At 40.4% G+C, this 13,302-nt stretch overlaps 1 protein-coding gene across 2 annotated transcripts in view; it reads left to right on the top strand.

The window, feature by feature from the left end:
• Positions 1–223: 223 nt before the first annotated feature.
• Zc3h12c (zinc finger CCCH-type containing 12C) overlaps positions 224–13,302 on the top strand; it is a 59,676-nt gene continuing 46,597 nt past the window's right edge. Inside the window, exon 1 of one of the 2 annotated variants that reach the window (XM_027415102.2) lies at positions 224–357. In XM_027415102.2, the coding sequence (XP_027270903.1) occupies positions 334–357 (24 nt within the window). In that variant the 5' untranslated portion in view covers positions 224–333. Of the gene's footprint in view, positions 358–759; positions 856–13,302 lie in introns of those variants that run through there. The other variant, XM_027415104.1, reaches the window with a different exon arrangement.

Below are 13,302 nucleotides of genomic sequence, written 5' to 3'. Positions count from 1 at the left end.
GCTCCAGCGGCAGCGAAGGAAGGCTAGAGACCGGAGGGGAGGAACGCTGCACGCGGCGGCGGCTGCAGCGGCTCGGTGCGGGCGAGCGGGCGGGCGAGCGAGCGGGCGGGCGGGCGAGCGAGGAGCGCGGCGGCGGGCGGCGGAGCCCCAGGGCGCCTGAGAGCCGCAGCCCTGGCGTGCGGTCCGCCCAGCGGGCGTGCGGGCCGGCGGCATGGGGAGCGTCCCGCTCGGCCCGAGCCCTAGCGGCGGTCGTGGCGGCCCGGCGCTGAGGCGAGAGGTGGCCGCCTGGCGGAGGGGGGCCCGGGGCCGGCCCGGCTTCCAGAGCATGTCGTGATGGCTGCAGAGAAGACACTGCAGGTGGGTGGCGCGGCGGCCCGTGGGGTGTGAGGAGGGCGGGGGTGGCGGCGGTCGCCTTCCCCGCCGCCGTCCTCAGTGCGCCGTGCTCCCGAGTCAGCCGGCGACAGGAGGCCCGCGGGGTGGGGAGGCCGCGCCCGAGAGCCCGCCGAGCTCAGGATCCGCCGGGGCCGGAGCGGCCGCGCTCAGGGAACTCCAGGCCCAGGCGGCCGCTCCGACCCCCGAGGTCGAGTGGCCCAGCGCCCGGCGCTCGGGAACGCCGAGCGGGAAAGCCGAGCGCATCCTGCCCGCGGGCGGCGCCGACCTCGGCCCCGCGGGGAATTCTGGCGAGGTGAGGCCGGGCCCGGCGGCCTAGAACGCCGATCTAGTGGCGCCCGCCAGCCCGCCCGCCCGCCCGCCCGAGGGCCACAGCCAGCGAACATGGAGGCGGGCCCGGGCGCCGCCGAGGGAAACGGACCCACCGCTGTGATCCTGCCGCTCGGACCTTCGCGCGCCGGTGGGGTGAGGCATCACCCGGCATCTCCATCCAGCCCCCGCCATTCGCTTTCATTAGCCATCCTGCCACCCGTCCTCTTCTGGCGGGTCCCAGGGAAACCCTTCACCCTTAGTCCCGGTTCCCCTTCCTCAGCCTCCCGCCCAAAGCCCGAGTCCATTTCAGCTAGGCTCATTTTTAACTCCCTGCGACAAGGTGTTTCCTTAACTTGGAGAAGCGAATCCCGCTTTTCTTCTCTAAACTGTTTCATCCTTTATTGTCCCTTAAAGTCCTTACAAACAGCGGTTGCTTCCCAGTACTGATGACTCTTAACTGGGTTTCCTGCTGCTTTGGGTATCCGTTAACAACTCGGGGGTTTGTGTTCTCAGCTTTGTGATAGAGATGAAACCGTAATCCACATCTAGGGAAAGTTCTCCTATTGGTTGCAGGACTGTCTTGGAGTATCTCCAACTCCATCAGGCGTTTATTGATTCAGATTTCTGTCTTTCTTTCTTTCTTTTTTAAACCGCCTCTTAGAATAGATGAAGAGATAGTTGGGCCTAAGCGTTATATATTTAGAAATCTGAGAAAGTTATACAGTTCTTCACTCATTTCCTTACTGAGATTTTTGTTCTATACTTCAAATATAGACTGAAAACAGGAGACATGCCTCAAACCCTTTTTGTTTTCCTTTTGACTTTCTAAGACCCATTAAAAAGACCACAGCCAAGGACAGTGGGACACATGCCTGTGATCTCAGCACTCATCTGAAGCAACAGGATTCTAAGTTCGAGGCTAGCCAGGGTACAAGGGCATGACTTAACGTTTATTTACTCTCTTACATGTATACTTAATTTTGCTTACAGTTTTTTAATCTTGGTATTCTCTGACCTTTGAATAGATAACCCCACTAAAGATTTATTAAAACCAATCTTAATGTTGGTCCAAGCCCAAATATTTTTCTGTTCACATCTTGTCTTGCAGTTTATCATTCTAAATCTGTCTACTTGAAGGTACCCTAAAGACTTCAAAATGGTCTGTATGTTGAATATGAATCCATGGTTTTAAATGATTGAATTTTTTTTTTTGGAAGAATTGCTTTTACTTTCAAAGGAAGTTGCAATTCTTCTTGTATCTGCCCATTAAGAAGAGACACACACCTTTAATCCCAGCACTTGGGAGGCAGAAGCAGGCAGATCTCTGAATTCTAGGCCAGGCCGGTCTACATGGCAAGTTCTAGATCAGCCAGGGCTACAAAGTATGCATCCTTGTCTTTAAACAAGCAACAAAAACAAAACCAGAAAACATTATAAACAAAATAAATGAGCATTTTCTTTTCTTTTTGATGTTTGGGTTGAAATCTCGACATCCTGCATGCTATCTTCCTCTCCTCCACTCCCCTCCCATCTTCTTCTCAACAGGGTTTCACTTGTTTCTCTGTGTTCCATCTCTGCCTGCCCTAGGATCCCACTACCTGTCTCCTGAGTGCTGCACTGCCAGGCTTTTTTTTTTTTTTTTTTTTTTTTTTTTTTTTTTTTTAACATGCTGGGTTTTCTACCACTGATTTATATCTCTTAACCCAGTTTGAATGACAACACAGAGATCAATATTTTAACATATTTAATAATGCAAGTCTAATGGAACTATTTCAGTATAATGGAAAACATTAAAGAATGGGAAATAGAAACTTGGAAAGTTTTTGTGCTGAAGGGAGTTTTTAGTAGTGACTTCCTTTTACCGTGTTTTTTTTTTTATCACAATAAAAACATACTGTTTTATATTTTGGGTTTCTTTCAAGATGTTTTATTGAGTTTCAACTGTCAAATTGGACCCCAAGTGGTTAATAGAAAATGTATCTTGAAGACATTTTTTCTAGCTCAAAATTGAATTACCTTGTCATTCTAGCAGAGTTTAATAGTCCTTTCATTTAACTACTATATATGTCTAAAAGTGTTTTCAATATCTGCTTGGTGGTTTGTTTTTAACTAAGTTTAGAAGAGTTCTTTCATTCTGATTTGAAGTTTTAAAGAAATAAGATGTTGAGGGAATTTTTTAAAAAATATTTTTAATATTAGACTGTAAGATTATAAATTGATCTGCCAGTTATTGCTCATTGGAAGTAGTTTCATTGTTATATGATCATTTAGGTGTGGAGTAAGGGCCCTAACCTCTAGAAGACTTCTTAAAAACAGGTAGATATAATGCTTAGTGGAAGTCCCTAAGTCCTGTGAATGAAGAAGCAGAAAATTCAGATTCTGTGCAATGCCTCAAAATTAGGTTCAAGTAACTAGTACTGAGTGAGAGTCATGTCCTGGAACTCTGGCGGGAAAGCGGAGTGGCTTGTCTAGGGCATGTGGTAGTACTGTGTGAATGTTTGTATTAGGAAAGAAAATAATGAGTGAGTAGTGAACGTTTATTGAAGGAGGATTCCAGGTTTAGCCTTCGACTATCGAGAGCCGGGAGTTTGACCTGCAGTGTACCAGTTGCTTCAAAAGTACTTATAAGCCTCACAGGCCTGTAATGTTCAACTATAGTTAGCAATGATAGACTGAAGGTTTCAAACTTAGCCATGTTACATCCTTGTTGTGACAGTATTAAAGTCTCTATAACCTAGTGCATTATCATGCATATTATTATGAAGGAGAAATGATGCAATAGCATCATCCTTAGGAATTTGTTTTTAAGAAGGCAGGACACTTTCCCATATACTTGGAATTATGTTATTTAAAGAGTTGAACATCCCTTGCAGTTCCTATAATAATGTGCATCAAGATTTACTTGCTGTATTAACAGTACTACAGACAATGTTATTTTATGCAATCATCCTCCTGCTCTCAGACATTTGTGTTTTCCTTATATTTCAGTATCATAATTCTTGGATTGAATATCTCAGTAAAAATATCTTTTCAGTGTCTGTGGTTTAAGAATGTATTTGTAAAAATAATTATCACAAAGAATGAATACATTTTGGCCACAGGTTGTATTGCTTTGTAAACTCACTGACAGAGGAAGAAGTCTGATTTCATCATACTTTAATTAAAGAGTAACTTTGAAAAATCATTGACAGTAGGGCTGCTGAGGTGGCTCACTGGCAGTACTTGCTGCTGAACTTGATGACCTGAGTTTGATTCATGAGACCCACATGGGGGAAGGAGATAACTAGCTCCTACAGGCTGTCCTGTGGTCCCATGAACACTCTAGTGTGACATGTAAGTGGATAACTAGAGGTGTTAAGAATTTAGGCCCAGGTGATGTGGATTCACTCTCTAAGTAGCTATGAAGATTGTATTAGATGTGGGGCCTGTGAGGAATTATGTTGACTCACATCAGTGATATTGTCTTCTCTATTTGTTAGTAGCTACTCCTTAGTGATCCCATCACTCACTTTCTCTAATTTGCAGATGATATCAGCTCTGCAATGTGAAACAAAATGACAGCAAGCTAACCTTATAGCTAAAAAGTCAGAGTCAAAAGGCCTAATGGGTGTGTCCAATCTACTACCCACATGAGATCCAGGATGGCTAAGAATGGAGCCCAACACAACACTGTAGACTTGCTTCAAAGGAGACTTTGTTTGTTTTGCATTATTTTTGGTAACTTTGTTGTGTAGTTCTCAAGCTATGCAGATATGTTGTGTGACAATGTGTCAGAAGTTTGGGCACATGTGGTAGAGGATGCTGGGATAGTATAGGTTGAGAAATGAAGGTTGGTATTGTATGGAAAAGGCAGCTGAGGCCTCTGGCATCAGCTAGCCAGCCCTAGCCCTGTCATTTTCTGGCTTTCATCCTAAGTAAGAATCTTAATTTTATATCTGTTCCTACCCAGTTCCTACTGTCTACTTTGTAGCCTTGCTTTGTACAAAATAATAAATGAGGGCAGGTGAGATGGGTCAGTGTTCAAAGGTGCTTGCTTTCAAGACTGATGTCCTAAATCAAGAACCCACACAGTGGAAGAAGAGAACCAACTCTCATAGGTTGTTCTCCAACCTCCACAAGCATTTCATGGCTGTGTGTAGCTGTGTGTAGCTATGTGTAGCGAGTCTTTCTCTGTTCCTCCAGCCAGCTCCCAAATCATAACACAGAGACTTACTAATTATGAAAGCTTGGCCAGTAGCTTAGGCTTGTTTCTAACTAGCTCTTATAACTTAAATTAACTGGTTATCTTTAATCCACTTTCTTTTGTTTGTTTGCTTGCTTGCTTTTGTTTGTTTGAGACAGGGTTTCTCTGTGTATCAGTCCTGGCTGTCCTAAACTGTAAACTCACAGAGATCCTCCTGCCTCTGCCTCCCCAGTGCTGGGATTAAAGGCGTGCGCCACCACCTTCCCTCCTCCCCCATTAATCTATGTTCTTTTACATGGCTTGGTTACCTTCACTCTGTATTGCCCATGCTGCTTCCTCTATCTCCTATGGCTCTCTTCTTCCTCCCACTGTACTCTCTGCCAGAAATCCTGCCTACCTATTGGCCATTCAGCTTTTTATTAAACCAATCAGAGTGACACATCTTCACAGTGTACAAAAAGATTTTTCCACAACACATGTGCATGAACACACACTCTAAATAAATAAATAAATAAATGTAATAAAAATTTTGAATGAATGAAAAATGCTAGACAAGACATTAAGTTAGTAAGAAAAAAACATTTAACAGTATCATTGGTTTGAATGGACAAGAGGTTTTACTTATTTATTTTGCTTTTTACTTAATCTCTGGCTCCTAGTTGTATTGGGAATAATTGCAGTTTCCAGATGTAAAACTTCTGTAAAATCAAGCTTTTGTTGTTACAAATATGTGAGCTTATATTTTTGGGTTTTCAGAAGTCCTTTAGCTCTATTACTTTATGTCTTTGAGGATGAAGCTAAAATTAGTTTTTGTTCTTAGTCATCTGTACTCATTTCCTATTCAAAATTATGTGGGCTTAATTTTATCCTATTCTGTAATTTAGTCTGTTTCAGATCTTGGCTTTTACTTCATACTTTATTTTCATTGTTTCATACACTTATATTCATGCATTGAATGGTTTGCTCACGTATTTGAAGCCATCTCATCGTAACTTACCCTTTTTAAATATTTGTGTCATTTTCTTTGGCCTGAGTTGATCTTTGGAATTACTTAATTTTAATATGACTAGTACAGCTATAGAAAACTTGAAATGCACTATAAGTGATCTATTTAGATGAAACATTATATTATTCCTGTTTTTGCTAAGACAAGAGAAGTGCCTTGAGTAACACACAAGTCACGAGTTTAAAGTCAGTTAAAGTTAGCAATGCTATACATAGGGAAAATTGTCTCAAAGAGGAGTGTTTTCTAAACTACATTTCAATTATTAATTTTTTACAACTTGAACCTATCTATTAAACTTAAGTTTACAGTTTAATATTTTGGAATATTTTATCATATTTATAAAGCATAGAAAAGGTGTAAGATAATTATGAAAAACACCGGTAATTCTCACCTAGAGATAATTAAAATGTTAGTGTCCTTATTTTTATTTTATGATCCTGTTGATCAGTATAAGCAGGTCCTTTTAAAAATGTGTAAACATTGAAGTTTTGTTTCTTGCTCTTCATAAGAATTTTCCCATGTCATTCAATATTCCTTTAAGTCAGAGGTTCTCAGCCTGTGGGGTCATGACCCATTTGTGGGTAGACTGACCCTTTCATAGAAGTCACCCAAGTCTGTTGGAAAACATATTTACGTGATGATTCATAGCAGTAGCAAAGTTACAGCTATGAAGTAGCAATGAAAATAATTTTATGGTTGGGGTCACCACAACATGAGGAACTGTATTAAAGGGTGGCAGCATTAGGAATGTTGAGAACCCCTGCTTTAAGGGATTATTTTTACTGCCTGGATGACATTGAACAGATTTAAATATTGCAGTTTGATTTATAAAAAAGGAGTCAAATAAGGTTAGAAATGAAAAAGGAAACATTACAACTGATAACACAAACAAAAAGATTGCTGTGGTCTATTAGGAAAAATATGCTACCAACTAGGAAAGCCTAGAAGAAATGGATACATTTCCTGACACATGGATTCTGACCAGTTTTTCCCCATAATAAACAATTATAGAAAAATGTCTGTATAGAGATCTGTGCCCCAAGTGTGTTACATATGAATTTCTTTTTTATTTTTGTTATTTTTAATTGTTTGTATTTATGTGAGCATATGAAGACACTTCTTCATATGCCAGAAGAGAATGCCAAATGCCCTAGAGCTAGAGTTCCAAGCCATTGTGAATCACCTGGTGAGTGCTGGAAACTGAACTCAGGTCTCTTAACTGCTGAACCCTCTCTCCATCCCATATCTTAAACCCATTTTCTGATATATGATTATGGCAGCTGACCTCTAGAGAAGTTACACTAGTTAGTACCCTGTTAGCTGTGTATTACTATCCATTCCTAAGCACCATTGTTCGTGCAACAGCCTCGTTGATTTGCTAGACGTGGGTGGACATATAGCTGACAAGTTTATTTCATAGACACAGAGAGACTGAGGCTGAGCTCCTGCTGTGCTGCTGCATGGTGTGTGTGCAATTTGGGATAGGTTTCTTTTTCATTTCCCTAAGTCTCAGGTTCCTGCCTGTCAATGGTGGCAATAACAAGTTATCATGATAGGATCATGTGATATGACTGTTGGAAAGGACTGATGATACACACTGAAGCCTTATCATCGTTTACTACAAACAGCTTCTCATTATACATAATATGGTAATGTGGGCATCCTATAATTTGAAATCAGAAATGCTGCAAAATGCAAAACTTCTGAGTGTTAACATGATGCTCTAAGTTAAAAAAAATGCATGGCATGAAAATGTATTTTATGCATAAAGTGATTAGAATGTTTTTGTGACTATATATTTAATATCTAATAGCCTCTTTCTCAACTTGTTACATTTGTTATCTCTTTAAAAGAGTGAGAAATGCAGTTAGCAAACCCTAACCTTATATTCCTTAATGAATGCTCTTTAATTCTTCACATAATGAATTCAAATTTTTTCCACAAGAGACTGAGATAAACTATTTATGCCCCCCATATACTAATGCAGAGGAATGGGGGTTCAGAGAACCAAGGAGGTCCAGAGACTAGGAGACACCTAAGATGTGGTTTAATAAGCTGTCCTTATTACTCTGCTGTGTTTCAGGAAGCCTTCACACTTAAATGCCTAATTCTTTTAATCGAGCAAGTATCCTAACACTCACTGTTCTTCCTTTGGGAGTTTTGATTTTTGGTAACAAAGGTCCATGGCAGGGGTAAGGAGGGCTGGCAGATGGCAACTAAAATGCTGAGAGGTGAGAGAAAGGCTAGAAAAGGAGGCAGAGTAAACCACACAGCAGGTAACAGGTCTCCAGAAGACTGGCTTCCCTGACAGAGGCTTTCCCTGCCTCTCTCTTCACTCCCAGGTGGTCCTGCCCACTGCTTTTTGCAGAGCTTTGAATGGACTGCAGAGCTGAGGTGGAAGACTGGTTTAGCAAAGAATTACAGGGGAGCCATTGGTTTCCTGACATAGTCAAGTCTTAGTCCCCCTCTTCACTGCTGTTCCTCTTGTTTTAGGTCCTTATTCATTTAGTCCCATGCATGCATGCCTCCATTCGTACACAGGTGTGCATGTACTTACCTTTAATTGTTGAAACCCTCCTACTGCCTTAAGGTTCCTGTCCCCACTTCAAAATGGGGGAAGGGTAGGGTGGCTCCTTCTTTTGAAACTATTCCTACCCCTTCCTACCATCCCCTTAAAAAAATTAATGTTTCTGCAGTTTAACCATTTCCTACCAAACATATGTCATCTCTTCTGTGCTGTACCCACTTAATTTTTTTCTGTGCAAGGAATTGGATCTAGGCTTTATGCACACTAGGCAAGCACTCTACCATTGAACTGTATCCTAGAGTTCTTAACACACGTTTCATTGATTCCCCAAAGGTCAATGTGTGTGCATGCACGTGCGAGAGAGAGAGAGAGAGAGAGAGAGAGAGAGAGAGAGAGAGAGAGAGAGAGAGAGAGAGAGAGGAGAGAGAGAGAGAGAAAGAAGTAAAACAAACCTTAAAGAGTTATAGCAGCTGTACTCACCTTTGTAACCTGTCTGAGGCACTTAGCGTAACTCTTTCTTGTGACAGGTATACAATTGATGAATTTATTGGATACTGGCTTTACCTCCTATTTGCTTTGAATTTCTAATTATGGCGAGTGTTTTATTTTTACTTTCCATCAAAGTATTACTTTAAAACTGCAGATTTGCAATAAAGTTTAGTCAACTAGCTGACATAATTTATATGTTCTGAATTTCAGTTAAATGATTAATATAAGTAAGCTAGTCATTGTTGGATTTCTTGTAAATCAAATGATTCCTTAGGGATTTTTTTTTTTTTTTAAGACAGAGTTTTACTATGTAGCTCTGGCTGTCCTGGAACTCACTCTGTAGACCAGGCTGTCCTGGAACTCACAGAGATCTGCCTGTCTCTGCCTCCCAAGTGCTGGGATTAAAGGTGTTCACCACCACTACCTGGCTCCTCAAGGTTATTTTTAAATACATGATTTTATTCAGTAGTAATATCTGGGAGAATTATGATAGCTTTAATTTTTCAGTAGTTAATTTGTAGGCCCATGAAGAAAACTAACTGAAAAGTATGGCAAATAGCAATTTATTGCCTTAGAAAACTTCTGTGGTTAGAAATGACAAGGTTTGCCAGGTGGTGGCAGCACATGCCTTTAATCCCAGCACTTGCCAGGCAGAGGCAGGCAGATCTCTGTGAGTTCAAGACCAGCCTGGTCTACAAGAGCTAGTTCCAGGACAGCCTCCGAAACCACAGAGAAACCCTGTCTCAGAAAACAAAACAAAACAAAACAAAAAGACAAGGTTAATGAGGTTAATGAGATGATATTACGCATAGGTAGGAGGAGCTGGCTGCTCTTAGACTGTCTACAGTCATGCACTTTAAAGAAAAAGTTTTAGTATCTACCATCTGTATCATTAAACTGGAACAAATAGTGGTGTCTTAGTTCCCTAGAAAAACACTACTTTCCTTTTAGGCACTTGTAATATTGTCTTGTAATTGTAATATAATTCCTTCTCTCTGCCAGTCTTCCCCTTTGCCCCTCTCAGACAAGATCTCACTATGGGCTTTGGCTGGCCTGGAACTCACTATGTAGATCAGGCTGGCTACAAATTCGTAGAGATCCACCTGTGTCTGCCTCCCTAGTGCTGGGAGGCTTGTGTCACCACACCTGGCTCATTTACTGTCTTTCCCCTTATTCCTGCCCACCAGTAAATCAATATATTTCTTCTAAATTACTGGTTGCCAACAATTTTTACACATTTTTTTCTTCACCAGGTACTAACATTTTCTAATTAACTCACCAGATGAAGTTTTTCTGGCATTGTAATCTTGGTGTTTCCTACAAAACATCACACTGTATCTTTGGCTTTTCTGAACTAAATGTTATATCTTTTTCCCTTGAGAAACATCATTCTATATTATTCTTGTTTGTAAGTTCATATGATGTGATATCACGAATAAAGGATTATAAAAGGGCATGTGAACTCTGAGGCATTTGATTTTGCGATTCTATAAATGTGATAAGAACAGCTAGTAAAATGCAATAATAGGCTTTTCCTGGATGATGTTCTTTCTTCTTAATTAATTAATAAAGAGAGTAGAATTATTTCCATTTAAATCTAAGGTAATAGTGTGAACTATTTGATTTCTTGGCTTTTTAAACACATGGGGTGTGGGACCCAATGAGAGCCTTTGCTTGCATGCTATTTTTCTTCTATAAAGAGAGAACCTTAACAATTATTTCACTGAGAATATAAGTTCTATAAATTAAGCTTTCTACTTTTTTTGTACTATAGTTTCACTTACAAACATTTTAAAGTATATCCTTCTGCTTTTACTGTGTAGCAGGCACTGTTAAAAGTTATATGTATTAATTCCACTTGTCCTTGCAACAACCCTATTCTAGCATTCATGTTGAAGACCGAGAGATGATGAGTAACTTCTCGAGGTACTAGCTTAGTTTGGGACAGAGCATTAATACACTATTGTTTCTTACATTTATAAATTGTAAATTTATAATTTATTTTCACCTTGTTCAATCCTCTTCTCACTAGATTCCATGTTGCAGTTAACTGTACCTCAGAATTTATAGTAAGCATTCAGAGACAAACCAGAACACCAGTGAATCATCTTTAGAAATAGAGGCGCCTAAATAGGAACAAGTGGTTCCACTCATTTTTATGGCATTGGCCATTGAGAGATGCTGTTGAATGAAATAGCCGTATCTCTTTCTCTTTTAAGTTAGCAAACACTGGGGCCCATGTGTAGCAAGTGGATAAGTTACAGAAATGACAAGTCCTCCCCTCGTATTTATATTAGATAGCCTAGTAACATATTCATATTAATTAATTAAATAAAAACATACAAAATCATGTTTGGTGTAGAGCTAGGAGCTCACCATGTAGTCTGCTTCTAGTGTGTGATCTACTTAATAGATCATTTTAATGCAATCAGAATTCCTTGTTTTCTCCTAAACCTTTAGTAAAGAAGAGAATGCCCAGGAACGTGGGTGTCAGTGAGGAGACCTTGGAAATCCATGGGGCCTCCTGTAGTAAATCAGTACTTATCCCTAGCATAGGTGTGGACTTTGGGAGCCCATTCCACATAGAGGGATAATCCCTGAGCCTAGACACATAGGGGTGGGCCTAGGCCCTATCCCAAAGGATATGACAGACCCTGAAGACCCCCTATGTAAGGCCTCACCCTCCCTGGGGAGCAGAAAGGTTATGTGATAGGTAGGGTTTTAGTTGGAAGGAGGGGAGGAAGAGGGAACTGGGATTGACATGTAAAACAATCTTGTTTCTAATTCAAATAAAATATGGGGGAAAAATAAATGAAAGACAAAAAAGCCACTATAGACAATTAGGAAGTTTATATGTCTTTGTCTTTGTCATTAGCAAAAAAGCTATCCTTTAGAATAAACTTTTAATTAAAAAAAAGAGAAGAGACTGTGTTTCTGTAACTGAGTTTTGTTTTTTTGTTTTTTGTTTTTTTGTTTTTTGGGTTTTTTTTTTTTTTTTTTTTTTTTTTTTTTTTTTTTTTTTTTTTTTTTTTTTTTTGGTTTTTCAAGACAGGGTTTCTCTGTATCTTTGGAGCCTATCCTGGCACTCACTCTGGAGACCAGGCTGGCCTCGAACTCACAGAGATCCACCTGCCTCTGCCTCCCCAGTGCTGAGATTAAAGGCGTGTGCGACTACCGCCTGGCTGTAACTGAGTTTTGAAAGGCTGTACATAATATGATGTGCATGTGGTACGAAAATACAACTGACTGGTTATTATGCATCTAACGCTATTCTAAGGGTTTGATCGTTAATTTTCAAAATAACCATATTATATGCTTTATTTTCCACAACTGGGGATACCTAGGCATGAAGAAATTAATTTTCAAAACACTTTAGGAAAGTCAGTAGATAAGTCAGTAGACAAACACACACATGTTCTCTCTTAGTGAATTATTAGTAAATACAATCTTCCAACAAATGTGTGCATATATAACCATATATTTGCATCATATGTAGCAGTTTAAAAACCCAGGCATTCCTACTATAGGTTATCAAGGTCAGCACATTTATGCATGTACATACATGCATATGCATGCATGCACATTGTTCTTTAATATTACAGGACAACTAGTCAAGTTATGGTGCAGATATGAAAGTTGGTTTCGAAGAGGCACTCTGATTCTATATACCTGGGACACTTAGGGGACACAGGGAAACACTATTGAAGTTTCATATCTAACAAGCATTTTCTAAGACACCAATAGTAGCTAATCAGAAGATATAAGGGGAAGAAAAGTCTGTATTCACAGCAGTAAAAACAAAACGGCTCAGAGTGTTTTAAGACAGGTTTCTTGAGAAATATTTGACCCCATAAAGGACTCTGTAGAAAAATAAAGGAGACTTCAATGGACTCAGTGTAATCAGTGGGGCTCCTTACAGAAGAGCTGCTGTAATATGGTCCCTGGCAACAGCTTTTGCTGAAAACTTGCCAAAACAACTTACAACCATGGCCAGGTTGAAATGAAAAAGATTTGTACATATAGTGTACTCAGTCTGTTGTAATCAACAGTTTTTTATTTATGGCCCAAGTACAGAAATAGATGAAGATCAATGGAAGATGGCATAAAGAAATAAGCCCAAGTTTTATGATATGGACCTGGTCTAGCACCCCTCTGTTAAAACCTATAGCTTTGCAGGGCAGTGGTGTCGAACAACTTTAATTGCAGCACTCAGGAGGCATAGGCAGGCAGATCTCTGTGAGTTTGAGACCAGACTGGTCTACAAGAGCAAGTTCCAGGACAGTCTCCAAAGCCACAGAGAAACCCTGTCTTCAAAAACCAAAAACCAAACCAAAACAAAAAAAACAAAAACAAAACAACAACAAAAAAACCCCTATCCCACCTCATAATAAAGGA

Source organism: Cricetulus griseus, chromosome 4, assembly GCF_003668045.3.
Source record: "Cricetulus griseus strain 17A/GY chromosome 4, alternate assembly CriGri-PICRH-1.0, whole genome shotgun sequence".
In the NCBI taxonomy this organism is placed as follows: Eukaryota; Metazoa; Chordata; class Mammalia; order Rodentia; family Cricetidae; genus Cricetulus; species Cricetulus griseus.
The sequence above is the reverse complement of the archived record's forward strand: the minus strand, read 5'-3'. Positions and strand labels throughout refer to the sequence as shown.